Genomic DNA, 12,141 nt, shown 5'->3' with positions numbered 1-12,141 from the left:
CCGGTGCTGTCCCCAGCTCCCACGGAGACAGGGGCATTGCCGCCGCCGTGCCTCAGTTTCCCCAGGGGTGCGGTGATGGCCCACGGGCGTCCCCGGGGACCCCCCCTCAGCCGGTGGGGGCTGTCCCCGAGGCCACCCATCATGGCTACACACCCCCCCCCCCCCCCCCTTCAGGCCACCTTCCCCCTCATCCCCATCCAGCCGTTAATTAAAGCTCATTCTAATTAACACCGAGGCCGAGTCTCGGCTCTTGCCCTGGCTGTAGAGCCCCGGGCACGGCCATGGGGCGGGTGGGGGTCGCCATGGGGCGGGTGGGGGGGTCTCAGCCAGCGGTGACCGCCAGCTCCGGCCAAGCGCCTTCCCGGCGGCCTCTGCTCCGGCTCCATTTTGGGGTGAAAAGGCAGCTTTGAGGGGGTGACGCTGGTCGGTGTGTGTGTGTGTGTGTGTCCCCTCAGGGCACGGAGCCACCGTACGAGGGGCACGTCCGTCCCCATGGGGGGGCCACCAAGGTGCCACCGCCCGGGGCGGGAATTCACGCGACGTCGTGTGTCCCCCCCCGGCTGCTGTGAAGGGGCGAGCGGTGGTTTTTTGGGGTGAAACGCTCCAAAGCGGGGTTTTTCTCAGAAGGTCTTTGACCCCCGGGGCGGGGGGTGGGGGTACCCCCTTGTGGGGGGGTAACGGGGAAATAACGGGCAGCCCCGGGGGGGCAACAGGTAGCCCCAGGGGGGTTAATAAGGGGTAACGGGGGTGTAACGGGCAGCCCCGGGGGTAACAGGGAGCCCCGGGGGGGCAACAGGTAGCCCCGGGCGGGTTAACGGCGGGTAACGGGCGTTAACGGGCAGCCCCGGGGGGGTTAACGGGAGTTAACGGGAGGTGGTAACGGGCAGCCCCGGGGCGGCTAACTGGGGGTTAACGGGCAGCCCTGGGGGGCTTAACGGGAGGGTAAGGGGCAGCCCCGGGCGGGTTAACGGGGGATAACGGGCGGGTAACGGGAAGCCCCGGGGGGAATAACGCGGGGGTAACGGGCAGCCCCGGGGCGGCTAACTGGGGGTTAATGGTCAGCCCCGGGGGGGTTAACGAGGGGGTAAGTGGCAGCCCCGAGGCTGATAACGGGCAGCCCCGGGGGTGATGGAAGGTAACGGGCAGCCCCGGGCGGCAGGGGCGGAAGTGCGTCACGGCCGCTTCCGGCGTGCGGGGCGCTCCAAGATGGCGGCGCTGGCGTTGAGGTGACTCCCGGGAGGGACCGGGCCGGGACAGCCCGGCGGGGCGGGGGTGGGGGACGCGTCGCGGGGCCGGAGCCGCTCACGGAGCCCCGGGCGGGCCGGACCACGGGGTGCCCCGTCCCGGCCGTGGGTAACGGCCCCCGGTGCGGGGACGGGCCGCGCCGCCCCTAGGCCCGGCCCCCCCCCCAGTGCCCCCCGGGCGCGGCCGTTCCCCCGGGGCTCGCTGGGGCTCTGGAAGCACCGACACCGCTCCCCGCGCTGTGTTTAAGGCCCGTGTCCCTGCGGAGCCCCCGCCCCGGTCCCTCGGCCGTAGGGAACCGGTGAGGCATCGCCCCCCCCCCTCCGCTCCCCCGGGGCGGCTGCAGGGGCCGGGCAGGCCTGTGGGGGGGGGGGGCGTCTGGCGGCTCAGGGCCCTCAGAGAAGGGCAGGCCCGCGCCTTCCCTCCCCGTCCCTCGCCCCTGTGGCTCTTGGTGGCCTTGACCAGGTGGACAAATGTCCCTGTCGCCGCCCAGCTGGCGCTGGGGGGGGGTGTCCCCCACCTCGCAGGGCCACCCCCCAGGGCGCTGGTGGCTTCGCAGGAGGTCGGTAGTCCTGGGCGGGAGCGTGTCCCGCCATGGCCGGGGGTGCTGGGCAGCGGTGGGGAACGGGCGTTGTGTTCGCCAGGCCCGAAGGTGCCTTTTCCCATCCCTCGCCCCCACCGGAAAGTTTTGTGCCTCCTCGAGGCTGTGACCGTCTCCCTCCCCGTCCCCCCCCCCGCCATTCCTGATGTTCTCTTTGTTATCAGCCGGGAGACAGCGTTTGGGATTTCATTCTCTTAATATATTCTCCTTCTAGCGGCAGTCGGTGCTTTTGTGGAAAGCTCTTTGTTGCGTGTGGGGGTTTGTTGAAAGGCAGGATCTGCTGGCAGCAGAAAGGGGCAGGGGGGGCCTCCGATACCTGCTGGGGGGGCGGGCGCCCCACAGCCGCCGCTTGAAAAACGAGAGAGAGACGTCGCTCGCTCTGGCTTTGCAGCCCGATGACTTCATTGCGCATCTCCTTCGGCTTGTCAGATGAAAAAGCATATATAATTGCTTCTCATTTGCCTCCTCCGTGGCGAAATCCGAGTGATTTTTATAGACCTGTCTCGCAGGAGAAACGTTAACGACCGTCTATCGATGTGACGCTGAGCTGATGCTGCTCCAGGCCTGTCCCCCCGCGACTCCCCAGATTCTCCTCCGGAGCTAACGCAGCTGCGTGTGTTCCGCTGCCGGGCGTTTATAGATGTCTCATCGGAGCTGCCACTTGACGCTTGTCCTTCTCCAGCCCTACGCGAGCGGCTGCCCCCCCTTAAAATCCCCCATAACCAACACCAGCCGGGGGTGTCCCCTCAGTTTTTGCACCCTCCCGGGGCACGGGGCAGAGCGGGAGTTGGTGGGGTGCTGTGGGAAACTCTTGGCGTGTTCTGGGGGCTAATTCTTTTAAAAAAACCCCGTGTTTGTCAGTGATCTGGAAGAAAAGGCCAGTTAATGGAGGGAGAGCGGGAGAAGATGCAACAATTTAGAGAATGATAAATAATGAGGAGGACAGGTCCTTGGTACAGAGTGACCTTGATTGCTTAGCTGGAGGGCTGTGTTTTGCGAGCCGTAGTCGTTGTGGTGAAGGAAGCCGCAATGCTTTGCGTCTGAAGGAAAAAAAAAAAAAAAAAAAAGAAAAAAATAATTAAAATCGAGCCAAGAGGATGCGGAGTTCCTGCTGGGGAGTTTTCGCTTTGGAAAAAAAATGCAAACGCGTTGCGGGTTTTCTTCTCGGTTGGAATATCGTGTGTGATTGGGAGCCGGATTCCACCGCCCCAGCCCCCAGAAGAGGTGTCGAGCGGTTTCCGTAGAGGGAGAGGTGAAGTAGGTTGGGCCTTTTAATCTGGAAAAGAGGACGGAAGAGGGGGGGCGTGAGCGAGGGGTATAAATCATTAATGGTCTGCGGGTAGAGATTTATCGTTCACCTCCTCTCCCCTACCCAGGAACTGGGAGGTGGTGGCTGGCGCGGGGGCTCGGGACGAGCAGGGAGCGGATTCTCTGCGTCGTGTTCAGCTGTGAGAATCCGCGCTGAAAGCTGGGGCGGGGGGGGTGGGTCGGGAGGTGTCGATGCTGTTTGTTACGGATTGAAACCCTCTGGCCTGGGAAGTGCGTGAGCTGCACGTGGTGGGGGGTTCTCCCATGTGTTTCCTAAGAATTTTCTCCGGGGATCCGTTGTCGGCGGCTCTGGGACGTGATGGTGGGCGCGGAGGTTTGGCTGGGCTCGCAGCCCTCGCTGTGTCCCCCTGAAGCTCTCGGTCTCGCCGTCAGGCCGCGCGTAGGGAGGGCGTTTGATAAACCAGAGATGGTTCAAAGAAAAGTTTTCAATCTAGAAACGTTGCACTGCAGCACGGGCTGGATTCCGCATTGCCAAAAATTCATGCCTCCAGCCGGGACGCCTTCCTAAAAACCTGCTGTTTTTCAAGTCCAGCTTTTGAACGCGAGGGAGGATTTTGAAAGGAAACATCCTAACGATCATTTACACAGGAACTCGGAGTGGTTAATAATAATGACTTTTGTTTTGCATTTACACCTGGTGAAGAGCTGACCTCCAGATGTTTTTCCTACCGCGTCCTTGAGCCCGGCTGTATGACAACTGAAGAGCGGCGGAGCTTCGTTTCTCTCCCGCTGTTAACGAAGCAGCGGGAGATGCTGGTACAGATGCTTGTGCGTTTGGGAAGATTAATTAGTGTTTGTCGCCGGGCCGCAGACGAGCGCGCCAAACGTTATGACACACCTTGTCCTCGTCGTGTCGTCAGGAAAAGCGGCGCTGCCTGTCGGGCTTTGGCCGGGAGAGGAGCGGGTGCCGCGGATTCCAGCCCACATCTGCAAACGCTCGAGCTGCGCCGGGCTGGGGGCCTGTTCCTCCCCGTTCCTGGAGAGATGCCCTTGAATGTCAAGAGCCGCTGTTAACCACAATCGCTCCGCAGAGAGCGGCACCCACTCCTTGGGGCACCACAAAATCCCTTTTTTACCTCCCTGCCCCGAGCCTCGGCGCGGCTGAAATGCCATGTGTGCTGGGCTGTGACAGCCACCTCCCGTCTCGCCGGCGCTCGGAGCTTAACGAATGGCGGCGGTGAAAGGCTGTAATGAAAACGAGCGTTTGGAGGCAGGGGAGGCGACGTCTTCATCTCGGACGCGCGGAGAGCGGTGGCCTGAACCAGCCTTTTCCGCGGAGCTCGGCAGATGCGCTTTTGTGGGGACGTGTGCCGCCCGCCCCGATAATTGCCGTAGTGAGAGTGAAAAATGGACTGCCTCGGCATAGCCGGGAGCTTAGAGCGCTGTTTATGTCTGTCTTACAAACAAGGTATTACAGCTGAGCAGACTAATTACAGGGTGTCGTAAAGAATGAACCCTCGGGCAGAGTCTAGAGACTCTAGTTAAGAGGAGAGGGAAGGTTTGTCGAGGAACACCCCAGATCCTCTCGTGTTAAGATCAATTTTAAGATACCGAAGATACCCCAAAGTGGCGAATCCCCTCCCCGGCCCCATCTTGCTGGTGTTTTCAGGCATTTCTTTGGCGCTCACTAAAGCCTTTCTGTCTTCTCTCTTGCAGGTGTGTCGGTCGGCGATGCCTGCTGGCTCGGCTTGGCCCCGGCCTTTCTGTGCGACAGTGAGTGCCGAGGTTTTATTGAGAGTAACGGGATTAAGTTCTTCCCCCAGGGATCCCGTCTAAGGCTTTGCAGTGTGCGCGAGCTCCATCCGCTTAGTAATTCTGGTCAACCGACGCCATGTGTTGGCCGGGCACTTACCGCCTGGTGCCACCACGAGGGCACGGCCTATTTATGGGGGGCTGGGGCTTGCGGACGGGATAAAGGGAGAGCCTGGCTGGCTGCTGAGGTGGGCCTGGGTCCGTCGTGGGGGCGGTGATACCCCTGTCACCCCTCTGTGCGACAGCTTTGCACCTGAGGAGGGCTGGGAGCCACACAAACCCTCTTGTTCCCGTGCTTCATGCTGCCGGGCTTAGGGAGAAATTGTTATTTTCTGCTAAATTGGGCTGTAAGTGTAATTGCTGTGTAATCTCGGGGAACATTAAATGACGAGCTCTTTATTTGGTACAGTGTGCAATTACCGTGGCAGTAAAGAGCAGGTTGCGTGTTATCAGCATTATATAATGTGTTATCTGATATCCTACACCCTGATTTGGGTGATGCTGGGCGAGGGCCGGGGGCGGGGGGCTCGGCTCCGCCGGCTGAGTGGATTCCAGTGCAGCAGCTTCCCGTCCTGCCTATTATTATTATTATTCCCTGGGGAGAGCCGGCACCGATCCACTCCTCACCCGCGTCTGTGCACAGCTGGAGCCCTTCTTTGTGCTGCCGTAGTCAAGGTCAGCCGGGAGCTCGCGGTCTGCAAGATGGAAAGCCGCCATGGCAAAGCCTGGCGGAGCGGGCGGGGGTAAAACGCTGCCCGTCGCCCTGCGCTTCCCGTCTTCTCTTCTTTTGCAGCATCGTCCCGATGGGAACGACGGCCAAGGAGGAGATGGCCCGCTTCTGGGAGAAGAACACCAAGTCCAATCGTCCCTTGTCCCCTCATGTCACCATTTACAAGTAAGAGCCTCTCGGCCTCCTTGGCTTCGCACCAGGGCACCTTTGGGCTCCGGCACACGACAGCCCCGTCTCCAGAGGCACCCTTGGGTGCAAGGGCTGTGCATGTTCCCACTGCCACTTCGGGCAGAGACCCTCTGAATTGCACTGTGAACAGTCTGAGCTGCGGGAGCCTCCCCTGGGCAGGTGACGACGCTCCGTACGGGGTGTTGCGGAGGGGTACGGTACTCCCAGAGCTGCGCCTCAGGGGTGCGGGGCAGCGTTTTGTTTTGCCTCATCCCCCTGCGGAGCTGGCAGTCCTCGGGGGCAGGAGGCCAATGTGGGGCTCTCGGATTCCCTCCTCAGAAAGGTGACGGCCTCTTTGGGGCCACCTCCAGGTCACTTTTCCAGGTTCTCTGCTTTAGCTGTGAGCCTGGATGCCCAAACCCTGCCCTTTTGTTCCTCAACTGCAGGAGCATTACGGTCTTCTCCTGTTTCATCTCCCTTTAAGCTTTCTCAGCAGACGCCCTTCCCCTTCCCAAACCCGTGCCAGTGGCATTTGCCATTCCCAAGCTGCCTCTGCAAATTCCCCCGTCTCTCCCCTTTTGCTCTGGCTGGATTCCTTGAATAACTCCGAGAGCAGAAATAACCCGCCCAGCAGCACGGAGCTGTCTAGGAATAGACGGGCTGTGCTTTGTCCCGGCGGCCGCCGAGGCCTCCCGTGGTGTTGTGCCCTGTTTTGCTGACGAGGTTGGTTGTTTTTCAGGTGGTCCCTGCCCATGGCGATGTCCATCACGCACCGGGGCACCGGCGTTGCGCTGAGCTTAGGTTCGTGCATCTCCCTCCCGCTTGTGGCGACGGAGGGTGGGGGCTGTGGGAGGGAAGACCCTTCTGACTGATTCGGAGATGTGACTCCGGGCGGTCGTTTTCTCTCCTCCATCCCTGGGCTTCAGCAATGGGTTTTTTCCTGGGAAACCTGTGCTTTGTCCTCGGCTCGTTCTGTACCCTGAATATCTCCCTCTCGTGCTGCGAGTGGCTCCAGTCCTGCAAAGAGAGTGATGCTCCTCTGTACGTAAAAGCCTTCAAAGCCTTTGCAGCACCTGGCTGCTTTCTTTGAGGCCTTGCCCAGCCTGGAAAAGGACAATCGGCTGCTCCAGTTCTCAGCCCTTCTCTTCCGTGGCTGGTTTTTTGTTTTTTTACTGCTTTATCCTGTGTGAGGGGAAAAACAGACAGGCCGGCAGGGCTCAGAGGATTTTCCCATAGCACAGGTGGAGTTTTTCAGCTTCATGCGAGCGGCTGCTGCTTTCCCAGCGATCCCGCTGGGGAGGGAGGCGGTGCCAGCATCAAAACTGATCAGCTCCCTCCAGCAATTTGACTTGCATGGTTTGACTAAGCGATAGGACGCCTAACTGTGAAGGGCTGTTTTATTTCCATTAATGCCCTCTCATGGCAGCAGGAAGGTGCTTCTCCGGTCGAGGGAGGGGAGCTGGGTTGGTGTTTATAGGCGTGGAGGGGGTGAAGGGACTCAGAAAAGAAGCGCAGGGCTGAGGACTTAGGTTCCTCGCTTGGCGGAGTGAGAGGGAGCAGCGAGGGCTGCAGCCTGCCCTTCCTTCCCATCCTGGCCTCCTGGGAAGGCTCAGGAGCTGGGCTCCTAGAAAAGGGCACCCACGTGCCCTCCTGCTCCGATATCGACGCGGCAGAGCCCTGGTGAGCCTCTGTCCGCAGGCTCTGCTCCTCCCAGGATCCAGCTCGTGCCCAGCTCTGCCTCGGGAAGAAGCGGCACGCAGCCTCTGCGGGGGAGTGGCTGACAGACGCCTGCTCCCGGCACGGCAAGGTGACTTTGCCTGCATGCACCCTGCGAGCCCAGCTGGCTCCTGCGGGGTGGCTGCGTGCCCTGCTCCGTGCGCGGATCCAGGGCATCGCATGGCAGCCCTGCTGGCACCACGCTCCTTTGGGATCTCCAGGAGCTCGGGACGTGCCTGGCCCCGTGGCTGTCAGCTTGACCCATCCAACTTGCTGTCAGACGGGCCGAGCTGGCAGGTTCAGTGTTGCCTTTCTGCTCCGATCCATCACCTCCTGCCGGAGGGGAAGTCGTCCCCTTCCCAGGGTGATGGAGCACGAAGGAACGTCGCTTCTGCCCACCAGAGCTCAGCAGCCAGGAGGAGGAGGGGGAAGCGTGTGTTCAGCTCCTCTCCGTCAAGGCCTGTAATTACAGGAGCCTCTGACTTCCTGCGCTTGTTGCAGGGCGAGCACAAAGGCCGTTGAGGAGACAAGTGGCTGAGCGAGGAAGCAGCTGGTTGACTCGCGCTGCCAGCGCCGGCCGCAGCCGAGGTGCTCGAGCTTGCGTGCCGCAGTGTAATCAGGCGCTATTGAGCGGAGGGTGAATCGCGACCGGGCTGACTGCTGGCTGCGATCGTTCCCGTGCTTTTGGCAGCACCATCTGGAGCAAGCCTCTTGGCCTAGAAAAGAGGAGGAGGAGGAGGAGGAGAAGCTGCCGCGGCTCCTGCAGCTCGTGCAGCCACGCGTGTCGGGCTGTCTCTTTGTCTGCCGCTTCCTTTGCTGGTCCCTGTCAAGGCAGCCCCGCTACATCGCTGCCGTGGCGGTGGAGGGGTTTCTGTCCCGAGATGTGGATCTGGGGACTTTGTTGAAGAACCGCCACCTCACATTTCCAAACTTCTTTGTCCCTTTAACCTTGAATTTGGGCTGGTTTGGCTGCAATTGCGTGAGCTCAGGCCAGTTTGGGCTCTGGGTGTTGTATGAGTAATGCAGCCCCTGCTGCAGGACCCAGATTCAGGGCGTTGCTGCCCCAGTTTGAGTCCTCGGCACCCCGGGGCACAGTGTCACAGTGCAGCTGGCGCTGCCACCAGGCTGGCAGAGCCCTTCTCCCTCCTCCTTCCTCCGCAGGCTGCCGTGAGCTGATGGTGGTTGAGGCTGTGTCACCAAACCAGAGATTTAGAGGTGGCCTGGGGTTCTTTGCGGGCAGAGAGGGGTTGGAAACGCTTCTGCTGGCTTGACCTATGGGCTTTGTCTTTCTCAGGAGTCTCCCTCTTTGGTCTGGCTGCCCTGCTGCTCCCGGAACAGTTTCCCCACTACCTGGCCATGGTGAAGTCGCTCAGCTTGGGGCCCGCTCTCATCTACTCTGCTAAGTTCGCTCTGGCTTTTCCCTTCTCCTACCACACCTGGAACGGAATCCGACACCTTGTGAGTAGCCCCCCGCGAGGGGCCGGGGGCGCGAGGGAAGGGAAGCGTCTGCCAGCTGCGGCATCTGGGGAAGGTGCCCTTGGAAATGGGAATTAGTCACCTCGAGCGCTTCAGAACCTCGGTGCTATTTTTGGGTACGTTTAAGTTGCAAAGAGCATCGCGACGCTGGTACTTCGCCGGGCGGCCCAGCTGGCTGAAGCATCCCCCGCGGCTCCTCGGCTGCGGGAGAGGGACGAGGGGTGGCAGGAGCAACGTTAGAGCCGGGGACGTGTCCGCAGAGCTGTGGGCTCGAGCCCTGCAGAGCTGCCACCCGTGGCTCGTTATCTCACCCTCGTCACGCAGCCGTCGCGCTGTGATCTTCCAAGTGCTTTATTGCATTTGATGAGCCCAGAAGAACGTGTGGCGGAGGGTTGGAGACGGCGCTGCCTGCGCAGAAAGTAACGTGTGATGTTTGCCCTGGGCCGAAGCGTGGAACAAGCAGCTCCGTTCAGCCGAGCTTCCTGTGTTTGACGAAGGAGGGGGGGCTGCAGAGCTGAGAGTTTCTCGCTGGGAACGGTACAAGATGTGCCGCTTTTTGTAGTTGATTTTTATGTTTTCTGTAGCTCCAGATAGGTTAGTTTTTACAGGAGCAAATTGCAAAGGCAGCTGGCCCGGAGCGTGACACGATCCTCCTGCTCTGGGCCGGGGCGGGGGGGGAGCATCACGTGCGGAGCCGCGCTGCAGACGTGGGCTGGCGCTGCGGGCGCCGACAGCTTCCAGAGTTTCCAGCGTGGAAACACGGGATTCGAGCGTTGCTGGATGTTGCATCCTGTGCCAGAGAGCAGCCGTTACGAGGTGCTCGTGTTAGAGCGCCGGGAGGTGCCTGGCCGAGCCGTTGGGGTGAACGACAGCCGTGTGCTGCGAGAGGAGCCCTCTGCGGGCCCTTGGGGTGGCCGGCAGTGCTGCGAGTGCTCGTTATCCGCTTCCTAAGTCACTCACCGTCGGAGGAGGACTGGGAGCACAGGGCCTGCAGCCGGCTGAGCCCCCGCTCGCTCCTGGAGACGCTGTGGGGCAAACGGAGCCGTCATAACCGGCCGCTCGTTCCGAGCGTCGTGAGTCGAATGCGTGCTGAAGTCTCTGCCTGCGCATATATATTAGGATGCCAATTAAATTGGCTGAGAGGGAAACCAGCAGCGTTGGCCCACCCCCCCCCCCAGCCCCGGCAGCGCACCCCATCGATGACAGAAGGGGAGTCAACCCGGAGCAGGGTCGGTTTGGTGCCTCTGCCCCAGGTGCTTCTCTTTTTTGAGCCCAGGGGCTTGCCGGGAGGAGGCCTGCGCCCCCCAGGCTGTACTTGCCACCTTGGCCAAAGTCAGGTGAAGGGGAGCAAACCCACCTGGGAGCCGAGGACACACGGCTCCGGGGTGCCGTTCCAGCGTCCCTCCCTGCCATAGGGGCTCAGCTGGCCCCCGTGGCTCGCACCGTACCCCAGGGGTGCACGCGGAGGTGCCGGGGGTGGGGGCTGCGGTTCATCCCCACCCGCTCGGCTCTGTCCCCGGGGGATGTTAGCGCCGCTTCAGATGTGCGGCTCGCGCCGTGCTTTATAACCTATTTCTGTCAGCAGGAGAGGAGCGAGCGGAGAGCAGCTGCCGCTTTTGAAGCGAACCTGGCGCGCTGCGGCTGTCGGGGATTAGGGAGAGCTTGCGGGCGGCTTTGCCGATAGATTTGGGGGGGTCGGTGGGGGATCAGCTTCCCCTGGCACGGAGCACGTGTGCCTGCACCCAGGGACACCCCTGCCCGTTGCCCTGCAGTGGTGCACGCTTGCAGCCCTCCCTCTGGTCTGTGCCCCGTGGTCCGAAGGCTGTTTTTTGGGGCAGTTTTCTAAGCTTTTACCAGAAAGATGATGCTTTGCTGCACATCCCCCGTCAGGGACCGTCCCGGCCCTGCTGAATTAAACCTGCTGTGTTTCTTCTCTCCCGCAGGCATGGGACATGGGGAAGGGGTTCAAGATCCCCCAGGTCAACCAGTCCGGGGTGCTGGTCCTGATCTTGACCCTGCTCTCCTCCGCCGGCCTGGCGGCGATGTGAAGGTGCCTCCCCCTTGACGGCCTCCCTGGTTTTTTGGAAGATTTCCTCCGTCCTGGCCCACCTCAAGACGTGCGTGGAGAGGGGAGGCGGGAGGACAGGCTCCTGAGTAACTGCAAACGTGCGGGGAAGGTGGCTCTTCCCCTCCTTGCGAATCTTGTGGATGATCAGAGTTGCTTTTCGTTAACCCGGCTGATGTGCTGACCCCCTCTTAGCTGGAGGGGGACGGGGAGGGACAGGCCGGGCTCTCTCCTGCCATGCCGCATGCCCGAGAAGCCACGGAAAGCCGGGCACCAATTAACAGCCGATCCCTACACGTTTAGTCGCTCCCACAGAGCTGCCTGGCTTCTTCCAGGCAAACTCCAGGGCGTTTCTTTTCTCTGCTCTGTCCCCAAGCTTGAGACAATGCTGAATCTGTGTCCCCGCAGGTCCGAGTGGGCTCGGGGACGGCTGGTAGCGCGGGTGTAGGCTCGGCGCAGGACAAGCATCTCCATTGAGGCAGCCCGTGGCAGGGCAGGGAGAGCAGGCGGAGCTGCCAACGCGGCACCCGTGAGGGGAATGGGTGATGGGTGCCGTGCCGGGACCCTGCACTTCCCGAGCCTGGCATGGGGTGCTCAGACCCCCAGAGGTTCAGTCCCCACTCCTTACCCTTGAAATTCGGCCAGCTTTGGAGCCTCTGCCAGTGAAAAATGATCCGTTTTGCCCTGTTAGGAAGTTAATCCGTCTCTGGCACGATGGGAGAGACGTGGTTTTCCGATCGCGTCTTGCCACCAGCTCTCGTTTTCGGCAATTGTCACTTGTCCCCCTTTGCAATAAAGCAGCCTTGATCCTTCGCACTGAGCTGCGGAGTTTGGCGTCTGTTTGCTCGAGGAGAGGTTGGCCGGGAAAGGGGTGTTTGGCTCCGAGATCCCCGGGGAGTCGCCACTTCCCGGAGGAGCCGAGCGATGGAAAAACCAACTGTTTGCCGGCTTTAGGGGCAGGTGAGGTGCCCGACCTTTGGAGCTGCCGCCGGCGGGGCCACGTTGTCTGAAACGCTGCCAGCCCAGGCAGAAAGGAATTTCCTACCTGGCCTGCGGTTGTTT

At 61.3% G+C, this 12,141-nt stretch overlaps 1 protein-coding gene across 2 annotated transcripts; it reads left to right on the top strand.

The window, feature by feature from the left end:
• Positions 1-1,148: 1,148 nt before the first annotated feature.
• Positions 1,149-11,899, top strand: SDHC (succinate dehydrogenase complex subunit C). Of its 2 annotated transcripts, XM_054182778.1 has the most exons (6): positions 1,149-1,226; positions 4,829-4,885; positions 5,718-5,819; positions 6,562-6,623; positions 8,833-8,996; positions 10,958-11,899. In XM_054182778.1, the coding sequence occupies exons 1-6, from the start codon at positions 1,207-1,209 to the stop codon at positions 11,060-11,062; spliced, it is 510 nt and encodes a 169-aa protein (XP_054038753.1). In that variant the 5' UTR covers positions 1,149-1,206; the 3' UTR covers positions 11,063-11,899. The 2 variants fall into 2 exon arrangements, with proteins under 2 accessions (XP_054038753.1, XP_054038754.1); XM_054182779.1 differs by lacking the exons at positions 1,149-1,226; positions 4,829-4,885 and adding an exon at positions 5,164-5,168.
• The last annotated feature ends 242 nt before the right edge of the window (positions 11,900-12,141 follow it).

Source organism: Rissa tridactyla, chromosome 23, assembly GCF_028500815.1.
Source record: "Rissa tridactyla isolate bRisTri1 chromosome 23, bRisTri1.patW.cur.20221130, whole genome shotgun sequence".
Taxonomy (NCBI): Eukaryota; Metazoa; Chordata; class Aves; order Charadriiformes; family Laridae; genus Rissa; species Rissa tridactyla.
Note: the sequence above shows the minus strand (reverse complement) of the source record. Positions and strands in the feature narration are given on the sequence as shown.

Excerpts from the sequence above, each read along its gene's own strand:
- SDHC (XM_054182778.1), top strand. The coding sequence starts at position 1,207 with ATGGCGGCGCTGGCGTTGAG. Across the intron at positions 5,820-6,561 it reads CCTCATGTCACCATTTACAA|GTGGTCCCTGCCCATGGCGA; the intron begins GTAAGAGCCTCT and ends GTTGTTTTTCAG. Across the intron at positions 8,997-10,957 it reads GGAACGGAATCCGACACCTT|GCATGGGACATGGGGAAGGG; the intron begins GTGAGTAGCCCC and ends TCTCTCCCGCAG.